At 39.7% G+C, this 17,716-nt stretch overlaps 1 protein-coding gene across 12 annotated transcripts in view; it reads right to left on the reverse strand.

The window, feature by feature from the left end:
* The window catches only part of EPB41L2 (erythrocyte membrane protein band 4.1 like 2), a 211,987-nt gene that overhangs the window by 82,009 nt on the left and 112,262 nt on the right, over window positions 1-17,716 (reverse strand). For all 12 annotated transcript variants that reach the window (XM_088840745.1, XM_088840752.1, XM_088840751.1 and 9 more), the window contains one exon: window positions 3,020-3,124. In XM_088840745.1, the coding sequence (XP_088696871.1) occupies window positions 3,020-3,124 (105 nt within the window). The remainder of the gene's footprint in view (window positions 1-3,019; window positions 3,125-17,716) is intronic.

Raw genomic sequence — 17,716 nt, forward strand, 5'->3', positions numbered from 1 at the left:
TCAGTATCTTCTCCACCACAGTTAAGTCCCAATAGTCAGAAAGTGAAGTAGAAAAAGAACTTCCTTAACAATGAGGAGAGTGACAGAAACTGAAGGCTTGTGTCCTTCCCCAAAATTCATATGCTGAAACCTAATCCCCTATATGACAGTATTTGGAGTTGAGGCCTTTGGGGTGATTAGGTAATGAAGGTGGAGCCCACAGGAATGCGATTAGTGACATTATAAAAGAGGCTTTGGAGAGCCCTCCTGCTCATTCCACCATGTGAGGATACCACGAGGAGGTCCATGAGCCAGGAAGGGGCCCTTACCACATACTGAATCAGTGGGCACCTTGCTTGGCTTCTCAGGCTCCCAAACAATGAGAAACACAAGTCTATTGTTTATAAGTCACTCAGTCTATACCACTTTGTTAGAGAAGCTCAAACGAACAAAGACAGAACACTAGAGGTTAAGTCTGGTTAACTGCCAGAACTGGTGAATATTTCTTTCTTTAATATGTTTAGGGAAAGGGAGAAGTCCTGAAGGTCCCTGGAATTAGCATCAAGCATTAGAGCACTCTGATGGTCCTGCTTAGCGGTGTCTCAGCAAAGTCCTGGAGCAGAAACCATCTCAGTACACTCTGGGATCAGGCAGATCTTCACAGAGTCCTGGCTGATCAAATCTACCACTTCAGGGGACTTCCCTAGTGGTCCAGTGGCTAAGACTCCCAATGGAGAGGACCTGGGTTGGACCCCTGGTCAGAGAAGTAGATCACTCATGCAGCAAATGAGGAGTTCAAATGCAGCAATTAAGGATCCCTAACTGCTACAACTAAGACGTTGTTGTTGTTGTTGTTTAGTCCCTCAGTTATGTCCGACTTTTTGCAACCCCATGGACGGCAGCCCACCAGGCTCCTTTGTCTATGGGATTTCCCAGGCAAGAATACTGGAGTGGGTTGCCATTTCCTTCGCCAGATATACCAAGTCACCTCTACTCAGAAGACAGGGGGCTCTGGCAAACTCCACTCCCTTCCGACCTGCCAGTTTGATTCTTACAGACTGGACGTCTATGTCCAATTCAAGTCACCATGGACAGGGTCCACAACGCACCATGGTGGATAAACACCACTTTGAGCTGCAGACACGTAAGAACAGGCTTTCCTTTCACCTGGAAGTAGAAGAACCAGGTTGTCATAAATCTCTTCCCTTCCTTGGTAGGTTCCTTCCAACCAGGGAAGACTGACTCTTATCACTGAGAGGAGAAGCTCTCAGCTAAACAGACACTGGCACAAAACTAGCCTGTCTCCCACCTGTTCTCCTACAGGGCCCTTATCTTTCCTAAAAGTCACTCATTCTCCATAAGTGCCTTTTCCTACCTCTTTTCCCTGTTAAGATGCCCTAACCACTTCCTGCAGTCACAGTTTTCTGTAAACTCCCACCTGCTGCTGCTGCTGCTGCTAAGTCACTTCAGTCGTATCCGACTCTGTGTGACCCCATAGACGGAAGCCCACCGGGCTCCCCCATCCCTGGGATTCTCCAGGCAAGAACACTGGAGTGGGTTGCCATTTCCTTCTCCAATGTGTGAAAGTGAAAAGTGAAAGTGAAGTCGCTCAGTCGTGTCCGACCCTTAGTGACCCCACGGACTGCAGCCTACCAGGCTCCTCCATCCATGGGATTTTCCAGGCAAGAGTACTGGAGTGGCTTGCTATTGCCTTCTCCGAAACTCCCACCTACTCACATGAATAAAACTCATCTTTTGTCAGTTTAATTTGCACACCTCCAGAAAACAACTTAAGAGGGTGTATTAAAACATCTTCCTCCGACTCCACGGGAAAATATGAGAGTAACTGGGGAAAAGTTTGTATTATTTTTTTTTCTTGCAGTTTGTACATATAAAAAGCAGGCTATTATGGGTTGTTTAATTCATTTACTAAATCAAACAGCATAGACAACTTAAGCAAACAGTAAGGATATACCCGTTTATATCATCATCCTGTGATAAAAAGGTTCAGAAACAGCATGCTAGAAAAACAGAAGTGCAACAAAATTGAAGACAATAAACTGATCACAAATCTACCTTGGTACAGCCAAATCAATTAATCAATCAATCACTCTACCACCTGAGTCAAGCTGGACTCCACCTTCTGTTTTGCCCCCAATAACCCACACAACAGGGTAAGGAACACCTTCATCCCGACACAACCACTAATCTATTCAGCAAGGCAAACACTCTCCTAAACCTCCAGACAAGTAGAGATGGGTATTCCTGTTATTTCTTCCAATATTCCTCCTTCCCTGCTTTTTGGGCTTCCCTGGTCGCTCATACAGTAAAGAATCCGCCTGGAATGCGGGAGACCTGGATTCAATTCCTGGGTTGGGAAGATCCCCTGGAGAAGCACATGCAACCCACTCCAGTATCTTGCCTGGAGAATCCCGATGGACACCTGATATTTCTTCCAATATGCCTCCTTCCCTGTTTTTTAGGCAAGCTTAACTCCTAGAATACAGGTGAATTCAAGAGCTAAAAATTCTAAATAAAAATTTTAAAACCAGTTCTTTCCGTTTCCAATAATTTGTGTAGGATAAGACATTCCACTCTGTTTAAAATAAAAGTGGAAAAGCATACACACCCACAACAGCAAAAAGTTATACATGAAAACACAAGTTTTCAACATTTCCAAATTCCTACAACGAACACTGGGGCTTCCCTCATAGCTCAGTTGGTAAATCATCTGCCTGCAATGCAGGAGACTGGGGTTCGATTCCTGGGTCGGGAAGATCCCCTGGAGAACGAAGTGGCAACCCATTCCAGTATTCTTGCCTGGAGAATCCCGTGGACAGAGGAGCCTGACAGGCTACAGTCCACGGGATCACAAGAGTCAGACACAACTTAGCAAGTAAACCACCACCACAATGAACATAAACTATCATAATAAAAACATAAAATAAGCTAATTGAAAACTAAATTTTACATCAGTTAAGAGAAATACACGGAATTTTTTTTAAGACAACATAAACAAACTTAAGATAATTTCACTTACTTTCTGCTCAGGGTTCTCCTGAAACACAAGTCCAAAGTAGTCCTTCTCCAAGAGATTGAGATGTTCACATACTTTGTCAAATAACACTTGCCCCTTCGCACGTTTCTGAGGAAAAAGAATAACATCTTTACTTTTCAAGCACTAAAGGTCCATGAGTGCTATAAATCATGGACATCATATCAGATAAAAATTATTTAGCATAAATTAATATGAAATATTTATTTTCCAATCCTCTATTAACAATACCCAAAAATGATTCATAACTTTTTCATTTTAAATTTCCCACTCCCACACAAAACATAAATTCCAAAATGAAAGCATGATTAGCCAGATGGTCTAGGCTTTACTGCTACTCCGTGTTAAAATTTCAAAAACTAAAAAAAGTAAAATGCTTAAAGAGTTCACTTATTTGCTTTTAAAATAGTACAAAAGTATGTCCAAGCTGCCTCCCTCAGTTCCTCAAAGTGGCTCATGTACTCTCCCCCCAGGAAAATCACTAAGCTCCATGTACCCTAACACGAATCATCCCATCACCACTTAAGTGTGATTTTTATTCCAAAGTATCTGTAGAGTAGAAATTATGTTTTTCAGTACAAAGTTACACTTTTTATGGAGGTTAATATGGCATTCAGGCCTTAGAACAAATCTTAAAAATAGAAGAGAATGAAACTGAGACAGTTAATCAGCTGCCTCCAAGGATTTAATCTACTATCAACAGAGATGTAAAAGCCTCTGACAGCTTCAGAAGAAAACTTCACTATTTAATCAATGTCAAAATATAAAGTGGTGACTCCAATTAAAAGGCACAGCCCTGGGAACCACCAACTGCAGAGTTGGGTCAGACACACACTCCTTCCCCTGCATGGATATAAACAACCCCTGGACTGCAAGTGAGAAAGGAACAAGCCGGAAGATAGACATGTTCATCCTCGAGACAAATGCCTCACATTATCGAAATGTCTACTAGTTAGTTCACCCAGAGTGTGAAAATGAATGCTTTCCACACAGGCATCTTTAAAAATGGAGTAGGATATAAAAGACATTTCAATTTCAAATTGGGACAACTCTGATAAGGGTTTTCAAAAGATAAAGTCTTCACAGAAACTTGATTCCAGTGTGTGTTTCTCTCCTCTGCTTGTGGAAGCAGAGGTAAGAAATCCATGCCTGAAACACTTGTGAAGGAGAATCTGCAACCTTTATTATCAAATTTTTATAGTTAAACACTTCTTTTTTAGAAAAGAAGTACATTAAATAGTAGAGGGAAGAGGGAGAAAAGCCACACAGATTACGTGATTTCAACAGTACAGTTCAGTTCAGTCGTTCAGTTGTGTCCGACTCTTCGCAACCCCATGAATCACAGCACGCCAGGCCCCCCTGTCCATCACCAACTCCCGGAGTTCACTTAAACTCACGTCCATCGAGTCGGTGATGCCATCCAGCCATCTCATTCTCTGTTGTCCCCGTCTCCTCCCACCCCCAATCACTCCCAGCATCAGAGTCTTTTCCAGTGAGTCAACTCGTACACCTTGCTACAGATTCAAACAATGATAAAGTTTACATGAAACAGATAAGTGTTTATACATCCACACATTTAAAGTACACACAGATATAGTGTAATAAATGAGAGTACTTGGCTCCAGACTCCAAATTCCAAAGTTCTAAATGCCTTTCCACTATTTATAATCTATGTGATCAGGGACAATACACTTCTGCCCTAATTTGTACACCTATGAAATGATAATAGAATCTACCATACAGGATGTGGTTAAGGGCTAAATGACTTATAACACATGATGAGAGCTTAGAACAGTGTGTGGATAGTGAGGGCTTAGTGAATATTGGCTCTTATTAAAAGCTGGAGAGTTTTAAAACATGAAAAATAATTTCACGAACATAAAATTTAGCATTAAGCTTCTAAAATGAAAGTTTCTCAATTTCATTATCTGCAAGCAATTATTAATCTATACAATTAAGACTCTGAGTTTGGAGGTATTTTAATTGACTTTATAAGGAGAAGGTGACTCATATCATGATAGTTACTTTCAAGATGACTCATATCATGATAGTTACTTTCTTAAATGTGTAGTAAAATCCATTATCTCTTCTTCATAAGTGCCTGGAATAGATATGAGATTTGGTTGCAAACAATAGCGAAAAATATTTTAAAGGTAATCAATAATCTAAGATAGAATTCCATTTCTCTGCCATTAATTTCAACAATATTGTTCAGTCTCTAGAGAGCAGAAGATTGCCCAGCATAATAGACGCTTGTTGAATCAAATGAAAATACAATAATACAGCGTACTCTATGTGACACACTTATTTTAAATGTAGTGACAGCTACCACTCAGGTTCACAGTGACTGACCATAGTTGTATTGATAATTCCAGTGACTACTTTGTAATTAGGAAATGTTCTTATCTAAGATAGCAAAGGGAGAAAACAGTTACAGCTCTTTTCACATCTGTCTGCTTGTTTATCACACACTGTGCACTTATAAGGAGGTATAAAATAGGTCACAGATTTCATCTACTATAAAGAAGAGATTATCTTATTTAGAAAGACACTAAGAACTCCTGGATGCTTATATAGGCAGTCAGCCTTTAATCAGATATAGTTTCCAAGCAAAGGTGTTACTTCTAGGAAACCTCTGACAGAATAACAACTACTTTCAAATAAGCTAACTACTGAAACGGATTACCCCTAACAAATCATGGTGAAATGTGACAGCCTCAAAGGAGATTCGTGCTATTTTATTTAGTTGGAATGTTATTTGAAATTAGGGTAAAAAGGATAGTAAGACAACTGACATCTACTAACACATACCTCAGTTCAAAGAGAAAAACACACTCCAACATTGCCTTACCATCAATTTTTATTAATAACTCACACTTTCTCACTGCGTTCCATTTCAAAAATGGAAACATGATCTCATGGACAGAATTCCCCTAAAAGATTAAGAGCAAAGTATCCACAAAGCTCACTGTCGCAGTCTGGTGCTGGCACGCTGCGCAGCACAGGGAGGCATTCACATGGGGGTTGGAGTCAGACCCAGTCCCTCCCTCATTCAACTTTCTGTAAGCACTTTACTATTATTGGACAAGTCTAACAATGGATGAACCACTTCGTCTCCTTAACTGTAAGATGAGATAGCAGCTCTCACAGCTCACTGTGAGGGTCAAATAAACCCAGGAAGATAGTGTATATTAAAGTGCCAAACCAAGTGCCCCACTCAATCACAGTTGAATTCTATTCCCTACTGTCTTCCATTAGCCCACATCCAACAAACACCAAAATATCTTCTGGATACTCAGATTGCTTCTCCACGATTCTCTTCTTCCCTTCTCCAGGAAATAGATAGTTTAAATGTTCGATAAGATCTTAATTGCATACAAGTATTACTTAAGCTTTCATTCAGCATCTCCACCCTCAAGGAACTTAACTGGTTGGGAAGACAAAAAAGCAATAAAGCCAAGAGGCATGTGCTGAAAGATGCATATACAAAAGTGCATGGGAGCAGCACCAAGAATGGAATGAGGAAAAGCGGCTGAGAGATATCATAACCTCATCATGGTTGTGGCATCTGAAATGATTCTTAAGGAAATGGAAAATAAATGATTCTCATAGATAAAATCCCAACAAGTATAATCAAAAAGATTAAAGACACATAAGGGAACCAGCTACTATTATTGAGCATTAGATGTGTTATCAGTCAGAAATTCAGAGACAGTAGACAACAGAATTATCAAGTACAAAACACAAAATTAGCATTTTTATATGTTTAAAGAAATAAATATTTTAAAATATCAAGGACAAAATAACTATCAAAAAGCAGAACTTCGGAAAAGAACCAATTAGGACATTTAGAAATAAAACTAATTAAATTATAATCCAAATGGACATGGTTTGATACAGTTAAAAGGTGGAAGATAGATCTGAAAAAACTACCCAAAATGAAGCAGACAGATAAAGACTAACCTGTAAGCTAGAAGAGGGGATCTATTCTATACATACCTTCCCAGAATTCTAGATGAAGACAATAAAATAAGAAAGAGGCAGTATTAAAAGAGTAATGGATGATAAATGCTAAAACTCTCAAACTAAGGAAACCCAATGGATCTCTCAGTTCAGTTCAGTCGCTCAGTCGTGTCCGACTCTTTGCGACCCCATGAATCACAGCACGCCAGGCATCCCTGTCTATTACCAACTCCCGGAGCTCACTCAAACTCATGTCCATCGAGTCGGTGATGCCATCCAGCCATCTCATTCTCTGTCGTCCCCTTCTCCTCCCACCCCCAATCCTTCCTAGCATCTGACTCTTTTCCAGTGAGTCAACTCGTCGCATGAGGTGGCCAAAGTATTCGAGTTTCAGCCTCAGCATCAGTCCTTCCAATGAACACCCAGGACTGATCTCCCTTAGAATGGACTGGTTGGATCTCCTTGCAGTCCAAGGGACTCTCAAGAGTCTTCTCCTGCACCACAGTGCAAAAGCATCAATTCTTCAGCGATCAGCTTTCTTCACAGTCCAATTCTCATATCCATACATGACTACGGGAAAAACCATAGCCTTGACTAGACGGACCTTGGTTGGCAAAGTAATATCTCTGCTTTTTAATATGCTATCTAGGTTGGTCATAACTTTCCTTCCACGGAGTAAGCGTCTTTTAATTTCCTGGCTGCAATCAGCATCTGCAGTGAGAGATGGGAATACCAGACCACCTGACCTGCCTCTTGAGAAACCTGTATGCAGGTCAGGAAGCAACAGTTAGAACTGGACATGGAACAACAGACTGGTTCCAAATAGGAAAAGGAGTACATCAAGGTTGTATATTGTCACCCTGCTTATTTAACTTATATGCAGAGTACATCATGAGGAACGCTGGGCTGGAAGAAGCACAAGCTGGAATCAAGATTGCCGGGAGAAATATCAATAACCTCAGATATGCAGATGACACCACCCTTATGGCAGAAAGTGAAGAGGAACTCAAAGGCCTCTTGATGAAAGTGAAAGAGGAGAGTGAAAAGTTTGGCTTGAAGCTCAACATTCAGAAAACGAAGATCATGGCATCTGTCAGATAAAATAAAACCTATTAACCTACAATCACTTTATTCCATTAATTATTTATACACATTAACATTCAAAAGATTTTGACATGTATTTAGAACAAAAACATACTACGAAGTCATCAAGACAAAAGAGGAAAAAACAGGAGCTGGGGAATAAGGAGTAGAGAAAGAAAACTGTAATAAAACTCAAGAAGTTACTCTTAAAACACCTAAAACTGATCTGCCTTGGAATCTAATTTAAAAAGGCAAACAAATTAGCACATTCTTCTAATCTCATAAAGAAAGCATACCAAATTATCAGAGCCATAGTAAATGATACATAGTTACTGTACCAAGTCATTCAGTTCAATTCAGTTCAGTCGCTCAGTCGTGTCCGACTCTCTGCAACCCCATGAATCACAGCACGCCAGGCCTCCCTGTCCATCACCAACTCCCAGAGTTCACTCAAACTCATCTCCATCGAGTCGGTGATGCCATCCAGCCATCTCACTCTCTGTCGTCCCGTTCTCCTCCCGCCCCCAATCCTTCCCAGCATCAGAGTCTTTTCCAGTGAGTCAACTTGTCGCATGAGGTGGCCAAAGTATTGCAGTTTCAGCTTTAGCATCAGTTCTTCCAATGAACACCCAGGATTGCCTCCTTTAGAATGGACTGGTTGGATCTCCTTGCAGTCCAAGGGACTCTCAAGAGCCTTCTCCAACACCACAGTTCAAAAGCATCAATTCTTCGGCGATCAGCTTTCTTCACAGTCCAACTGTCACATCCATACCAAGTCATTGCATTTCATAAATAATCTATAATCAAACTTGCCTGAGTGTGCTCTGACAGCAACACGACCAAGTGGCTCACCACTTCTTTTCTGCCTTCATGCTGTTTGCAACTCACTCCATAAGTAATAATCCTCACCGTTTGGAGAACAGGAATCAAGATACACTTCATAATACAAGTACATAAACATGTTGAGGGTGGGATTCCCTGGGGGTCCAGGAACAGTTAGGAATCCATGCTTCCATTGCAGGGGGCAAGGGTTTGATCCCTGGTCCAGGCAACTAAGATCCCACATGCCACATATGTAACCAAAAAAAATAATTGTGTGCGGGGCATGCAAAGTGAGATTGCTCCTTCTCCCCTCCTAGATTTTGGCATGCACCACCATTCATGTGAATCACCAACCTCAACAACATGCTAGTAACAGCAGCACTCCCAGAGCAGAATGGGACATGGATCTGAACGCCAGCCCTACACCTCTTAACTGCTGTGTAACCTCAGGGGTGTCTTGAGACACCTTATGCTGGTGATCAAAAAGTTAAATGTACTAAAGTACTTAATAAAATGTTTGGCACATTATGTGAATGCATTAAAAGGCAGCTGAAAACACAGAAACTTTCTGAACTATTCTAAAAAAAATAACTGATTTTAAGTATCATTATAAAGAGCTTTCAGTTACTACACTCAATCTCATTTCACAATGAGAAAACTGAGGTTATAGAGAGTTTAACTGATCTAACTTTTCAGTCTGATTTCCTGAATTTCTTTTAAAGAACTGGATTCTTATCTGCAATGTCCATAAACATTAGTACTCTACATTTGTATCCAGGAAGGCAATTTTCTCATATTATCATTGTTTTGATTTTTCTATAAACAACTTGAATTGTGGTGCATGAAGGGACTACAAACACATTTTTCAACCAAGCGGAAATACACAGATATTTTGCTTTACAATGTGCATTAAGATACTAGTATATGTGGCTGGTTCATTAGTTGTAGTAACTATGAGCAGGTGCTGCCAGTCCCACATAAAAAGGTCAGTTAACTTGCCAAGGCAAGCTCTAAACCTCTTTTCTACCTTAATTTCCAAATGTTAAAACCCTAACTCTAAGACAAAGCTCCAAATTCTCCTCCATGGAGCCTATTCCAATCTTCTAATATTTATCTTTCTCCTTCAAGTACTTTATTTCACATCTGTGGCACTTACTCTTAAGTTCTACTTCTTTTGACACTTATTACTTCTGAAGACTGGGTTCTTTAAGCAATAGTGTGTCTCACTCACTTCAGTGTCTCCAATAGCAGCGCTTCATTGAGTAACTCAGCTCACTTGTAAGCCAAAAGATACTTTGGGGGCAATGGCTTGACAATTATGCTGGCAGAATTGAGTCTAGAATCAGGTCTTCTGGCTCTCAGTCTTATGCAAGCTCCTGGCTCTAGAGCTCATGGACTACCAACCCATAGATATTCAAGGAACTAAGCTAGACACATCCTGCCAACTAGATTCTAGGAGAACAGCCACAGACCTACATTTTACTTTCACAGTTCTACATTGTACTTGACTCTTCCTTAGTAATTAGAGCACTTCCAAATACTTCTTGGGAACTAAAGGAATAACGTCAGCAGAAAAACCAATGTGCTCCTTTCTCTTAAGAGCCAGACATGTACCACCCTTATCCAAAAGGAGACAGTAGGGTTTTGCAGAGCTTACACATTCCTTCCCTAGGACATCAGTCGCTGTTATTTCTTCTTGCTATCTGAAGCATGCTTTTGCTTTATATCTCTTCTTACACTAGAATCTTTATAGAGTACAAACTGTGTTCATCTCTATTCTGATAATGTAGCACCAGTTAACTAAACAATTAAAGCCATACAACAGTTAATCAACTTGCCAAGTACAGTTCAAAAAAGAAATCTTACTTCCTATGTTAAATGCCAGCAAGCTTTACAATCAACTTTCCCCCCATCTACCTCTCCCTAACTCCAAGAATATTACTGAACAGAAGTATAAAATCAATGGCTTGAAAATTTAAACCAAAAAAAAAAAAATTAAAACAGTCCTCTGGTCTACATCCCAGGTATCAGATTTTTTTTTTCTTTAAAAGATGACATAACCCATGAGAGACATCCAAAGGACAGAGACAAAGCAAGACAATTTAGGTAGGTTTAAAATACATATTCTTCAAGGATTAGAAAAGACTAGCTTTGGGGAACTTCCTTTGGGAGGGGTTGGGAAGGCTCAGCAATCTATAGCAAGCCCAGCTGAAGAAAGGCAGGCTGGAATCTGAGACGTGGAGTTCCCCCGTGCCTGTGCTGTTATTTGTGGCATTCGCTATTGAGGCCAAAACATGACATTTCTGGAGGCCTCTTGACTTGGAAGAATTTGCGCAACTGCTTACCCGGCAGATTGCAGCTGATGCCACACACCACTGGCGTTTTATAAAACACCATCACTGTCTCCGTGTGGGCCCCTCCACACTGCAGTTATTGTGCACCCAGGAGACAGTGCTGGGAAGCATACAATGCAATCCATATATCGCAGCCTTGAGCTATGCATTCTGCGCTAGCTCAAAACTACATTGTGCAAGTATAAAAGGCCAAGGAAAGAAAGGTATACACAGAGCAAACGCAACAACTGAGACATTGTCATGGGGGTGGAGGAAATCAAAGACAACCATACAAAAGGGGAAAGGAGTGTCTTAAATAGTTTCAGGCCATCATTTTATCAGGTCATTCTTTTCCTACCCATCTGAATGACACACCTCAGTCCCAAAGTTCATTCAAATCCTGGAAAAAAGGAAGAAATCACATCCAACAACTGTGTGTGTGTGTATGAAAAATGTAATTCCAGAGTAAGTATCATTATAATAAAGGAAGATTTTTAAGTTCCGTTCATTCCCCTTATCATTAAACTTGAAAAAAGTTTTTCTGACTGCTCAAAAAATAATATGTATATATTATATGTATTTTATACATAATAAAATAAAAATTTTTATAAAACCTTCACATATGATAGGTTCCTTATAAGACACCAAAGAGAATAACAAGAAAAAAGAATCCGCCTGCAATGAGGGAGACCTGTGTTCAATCCCTGGGTTGGGAAGATCCCTTGGAGAAGGGAAAGGCTACCCACTCCAGTATTCTGGTGTGGAGAATTCCATGGACTGTATAGTCCATGGGGTTGCAAAGAATCAGACACAATTGAGTGACTTTCACTTTCCCTATACAGTATTCCTTCAAGTGCGTGCATGCTCAGTAGCATCCACCTCTTTGAGACCCTATGGACTGCAGCCCGCCAAGTTCCTCTGTCCATGTGGTTCTCCAGGCAAGAATGCTGGAGTAGGATGTCATTTCCTCCTCCAGGGGATCTTCCCAACCCAGGGATCAAACCCATGTCTCCTGCATTAGTAGACAGATTCTTTACCACTGAGCCACCTGGAAAGCCCACAATTCCTTCAAGAGCAGCCTCCAAGGGAGGAGGGAAGAAAAGTGAAAAATCCTACAAAATCTCTATTTCTTTCCATTCCACAGAATTCAAGGAATTGTGATTGAACATGGGAAATTCTGCAGTGCTGTTGACGTGAATGACATAAAACACCATTCAGTGTAGTTTTAGGAACTAGAAATAAAAATTAAAAGGCTGCTACAAAACAAAGCATAGGCTAGGCCAGAACACACTAGTAACTGTATCCTACAACAATATTAAAGGAAATTTTAATGTAGCTAGAAGCAGCATAGAGGCTCATCTTTAATAAAATCACATGCATGTCTTAATTAACTTAGAACAGAGGAGCTTGCCTTTCTCCTATTTTATAAAGCCCTATTTCATGATTCAGTGATTCCAAGTCTACATGCAGTATTGACATGGAAGGCTTCTCTACTCCCATCTGTTGGGTTTTGAAATGTTTCATAATTCTTAACAGAGCACACAAATCATCTCATAAGAAATCAGATAAGTTTAGATGGCAAATAAGATAGAAAAATGTTTCACCTTTATGGTATATGGAAAATGGCAAATAAATGCTAATTTTTAGTTTTAATAAATGAAACAAACTTTAATCTTTTGTCCATAGCCACACATCCTTTATTTCTAATCAACTAATTCAACTACAGAAGAGGAACAATTGTGAGGGATCAGAAACATGGAGATTCAGCAAGAAAGTTCAGGAGTGTCAGAGCGTGCCTCCCCAAAAGGCCACCTCGAATACAGCCCTCTACCTCCCTCACAAACCACTTTCATTTTTCATTTCCCTTGGCTTCATGAGTGAAATCCGACCACTTATGAAGCTTCAGCATGAACAGGTTTCTGTTAAAATGCTAATGTCTCCTAGAAGGCAATATCATCCACACACTGGAGTCATTCACTCAGGCTGCTAATTCTCTCGTTACTTAGCTGAGAGATCTGCTAACATTTGGGATTAGAAGAATTTTGATTCTGAATGGAAAAACAGTAGGCAGGTAGCATAGCACATTTTTGTATTATAATACTACAAAAAAGTAACGGGATATCATCATGGAACTAGCAACAACAAGAAAGTCTAAGTGGCAAAAAGCACTAAGAAACAGAAAAATAATATGGAAAAAAAAGGGACTTTAAATTTTGGCCTGAATTAGAAAAATGAGGTAGAAATTCGGTCCTTTTCCATCTGTTCCGAGATTTAGCACCCAGAACTCAGTTCAGAAACTTATATGTATACTTTTATAAATCGACTTAGAAGTCTAATCATTTGCACATTACTTCTATGGGAAAACATACACTCCAGATAAATAATTTTCTGAAATATGACGTACATATATAACCTGTTCATAAGCTGGAAATATCCTTTAGAATACTTCTCTGCGCATATGTATTCACATATTCAGATGGTCAACTCAAAGCCCTCCTACCTTACTTCTGCCCTAAAATGCAGAATGTGTAACATGTGACATCTGCTTGAAATTCAGAATCTTTTCCAACAGTAACAATATTTTTACATGGTAAGTGGGTTTCCAGTCAATCATTCCCTATCTTCACCTCCCATCCCCACCCCTGTGAGGTCTGTAACAGATCCAAATGTAAATACTAAAGTCCATCATAACTTTTCCAGGAGAATTTGGAGTTAGTTTAATATTTCCTGGGAAATCTTAAGTAAAAATAACATGAGATTGATGAAATAATCTAATTGCAGGAGACTCAGGAATAAAATGTCTAAAATGTTAGTGGAAGAAAGGGTAGGTGGATTGGTGCACGTATGTGTATCCAGCAAATCTACAGATCCAATCAGGCTTCCTGAAGCGGGAAGAACAGGATAACTAAAAGTGAGAAGTAAGCAGTATCACTAGGAAGGAGGATATCTGGCCTGAAAGCCTGCGGACAGAAGTATTCACCCTCCACGGTGGATCAAGCTACAGGAGGCGGAAGACGCCTGCTGTTACAATACTCATTACTCTGCACTGCATGCTCATAAAGATCTCTTAAGATGTAGCATCTGAAATCACCGCATGGCTTTCTTATTATGAAGGAAATAAATCTAAATGTTTATTCTTCCTAGCAGTTATCTCTCACAGTAAATTCATTTCCTGGCATTCTTATGTCTACATTCATAGGACTGGTCAGCAAAGGCAGTTTTCCTCTGCCCCCCTGTCTCAGGCACAGTGAATGAAGAGTTAAAGTGTATCCTACTGCCAAGCATCAGATCCTACACGGTGAAATTCTCTCAAGTCCATTCTTGTTGAAGGACGCCCCCCACACCCAACACTGTCACCGATGTTCAGAAATGTTTGATGAACAAAGCCACAAACTTTATATGCTGCTGCTAAGTCACTTCAGTTGTGTCCGACTCTGTGCGACCCCATAGACAGAAGCCCACCAGGCTCCCCCGTCCCTGGGATTCTCCAGGCAAGAACACTGGAGTGGGTTGCCATTTCCTTCTCCAATGTGTGAAAGTGAAAAGTGAAAGTGAAGTCGCTCAGTCATGTCCAACCCTTAGCGACCCCATGGACTACAGCCAACCAGGCTCCTCCATCCATGGGATTTTCTAGGCAATAGTACTGGAGTGGCTTGCCATTGCCTTCTCCGGAAACTTTATATAGTAAGTACCAAATGACCTAAACCAAGTGAATAAAAACTAAATCATACCTATCAATTGCCAAAAAATAATGTATTTTAAGTGGAATAGCATTTCCATTCTTTTACTCTGACCCACCTCCGCTCTGCCCAATTACAAACATACACACAATAAAATGGACTATCTAGACACCTACAGGAAATAATAAGGCAAAAAAATGAAGACTAACAAAAAAAAGCCTGCACGAAAACAACAAACAGGATCAAAACAGATGCCACTAAAGCTGCTACAACCAATTCAAAGTCTTTTTATAATGAGATATCCAGAAAACTTCCTGGCAACTTTGATATGTGCTATTCTAAGGGGGAAGAGCTCACTTCACTTTATCCTGGTGATAAAACAGGCTCATTGTTCAGATTTTCCTAAGCAGAAAATGGACTTCTAATTAGAGACAGTACATTGAAATACACATTTAGCTCTGCTCCCTATGGAAGCTATTCTAAAATGATGTGGTGTGTACACATAGGGGCACACGCACATATTCTTCCCCTCTCCCCCGACAATGGAAAGGAGAAAGAGAATGGGATTAATGCCAACAAAATTTTGGAAAGTAGACTGGAAAAGGGTAAACAAAAGTGTCCATGTGGTTTTTTTTTTTATATTTTATGTTTTCTTTGCAAACTTTCCTATGGGTGGAAGCCCAACTCTTCTTAATATTTGGCAGAAGTGAAGAGATTAATCCATTTGAACACCAATGGTATTCAGGCTCTGCAAGATGAGAGAACTCCTAGTGAAAGCCCATCCACAGAGAGGCCAGGCCAAAAATGACAGCACTGGCCAGGCAAAGCATGGCTTGCCCTTAGCAAAGTTTAATTTTATTATGTTTTCTTGACATAGAAGGAAGTAGGCATTTAAGACTTTTCCTATAATCCCAAATTTCTACTTGACTTTTATTATTTAATCATTCTCAAGTGAAAAAATGTATTAGGCTAGGTATTGTTGAGTTTTCCAAAATATTATTGTTGTTTAGTCACTAAGTCACGTCAGACTCCTCTGTGATCCCACGGACGGTAGCCCACTAGGCTTCTCTGTCCAAGGGATTTCTCAGGCAAGAATACTGGAGTGTGATGCCATTTTCTTCTCCAGGTGATCTTCCCAACACAGGGATTGAACCTGCAACTCTGCATTGGCAGGCGGGTTCTTTACCACTGAGCCACCAGGGAAGCCCTTCCTAAATAATAATGATGTTGTTCAGTCGCTAAGTCATGTCCAACTGTTTGCGACCCCATGGAGTATTGCACACTAGGTTTCCTGTCCTTCACTATCTTTCAGAGTTTGCTCAAACTCATGTCCACTGAATCAGGGATGTTATCCAACAGTCTCATTCTCTGTCACCCCCTTCTCTTCCTACCCTAAATAATGGGTTGGCCCAAAAGTTAACAGAACTTTTTGGCCAACCCAATACCTCATTCTTCAAAGTTAAAGAGTCTTTCTCCTCAATGTAAGATTTGCTTACCAACTCCAGCACATAATAACTTGGCACTTCTTTTCTTGTATTTATCTAAACCAAAAACAGTACTTAAATCAACTATGTATTTTTATTTCACATGAAAAGTTTATCTCTGAAAGTAAAACGTATAAGCAATTTAAGAGGACAAATTATACCTCATACTTTTCATCTTCCCAGACAAAAAAAAAAATTCAATATTGGGGGACAAAAATCACTTCTAAACTCACAATATGTATTTAAATGACTACTACGAGACCAAATTCATAAACACTGTGGAAATATGACATCCTTAACTTTCTATTTTTCTTAGAAATTATATATCATCACTAATGGGGGTCCCTGGAGGAGGAAATGGCAACCCACTTCAGTATTCTTGCTGGGATAATCCCATGGAGAAAGGAGCCTGGCAGGCTACGGTCCATGGCATCGCAAATAGTCAGACATGACTAAGCAACTGAACACACACAATGGAGGTCAGTAATCAGTCAGTAAAATAACTTTAAAAAGTGAAAGCTTTAAATTCTTTTTGTCCAGCTTTTCCTATTATTCACTTTGAATACGTAACTTAGCATAAATCTGTGAAAACTATAACCTCTTAAAAAACAACAGTGATTAAAACTGGAAGATTATAGAAAGAGGCTGGCCAGAGAAGCACGCCACATTTTTTCTAAGTATTATTTTAAGAAACTGCCAAGTACCGTTTGCATTCAAACTTATTTCAAAACGTGTAAGCAGCAAACTTCTATAGGCTAGCAGATTCTCTGTAAACTATTTGCCTAGAATGAATTTTGACATTTGATTCAGACAGGCTTTCTGTGCTATAGAAAAAAAAGCTTATTAGAGCATTCCTATTTGACTCACTTTAAATTGTTGCTGACAGAAATATGAAAAGAGATCAATGGATATAACAAGCAGATCCTGGTAAGATTTAGATTAAGTTTCCTTCCTATGTTAATAAGTAGATGGTGCACAAACTCAGACAACTTCAAAACAGGTTAAAATGCCAGAGCCCGCAAATGTAACACACAGTTATGAAAAGCAGTTCAGTTGGTAGTTTTGAGGCTGTCTCTCCAGAGTTAAAAAAAAAAAAAAGAATATTCTTAATCATAACTGTTCTAACAGAGTTTAAGTAAAACTCTGCTACAGAATATAATAAATATAAAAATGGCAATCTGACAGATCATCTATAAGTACTTTAATCATTTAGCCATCGTGCCTGAAGAAACTGCTTTTCTGACTAAGCTTTGTATAGGCCACATTTTATTATGTTATATTGCCTTCAATCCCTTTAAGATCCAAATGCTAGCATAC

Source organism: Moschus berezovskii, chromosome 10 (genome assembly GCF_049115385.1).
Source record: "Moschus berezovskii isolate FMDL1 chromosome 10, NW_MosBer_1.0, whole genome shotgun sequence".
Lineage (NCBI taxonomy): Eukaryota > Metazoa > Chordata > Mammalia > Artiodactyla > Moschidae > Moschus > Moschus berezovskii.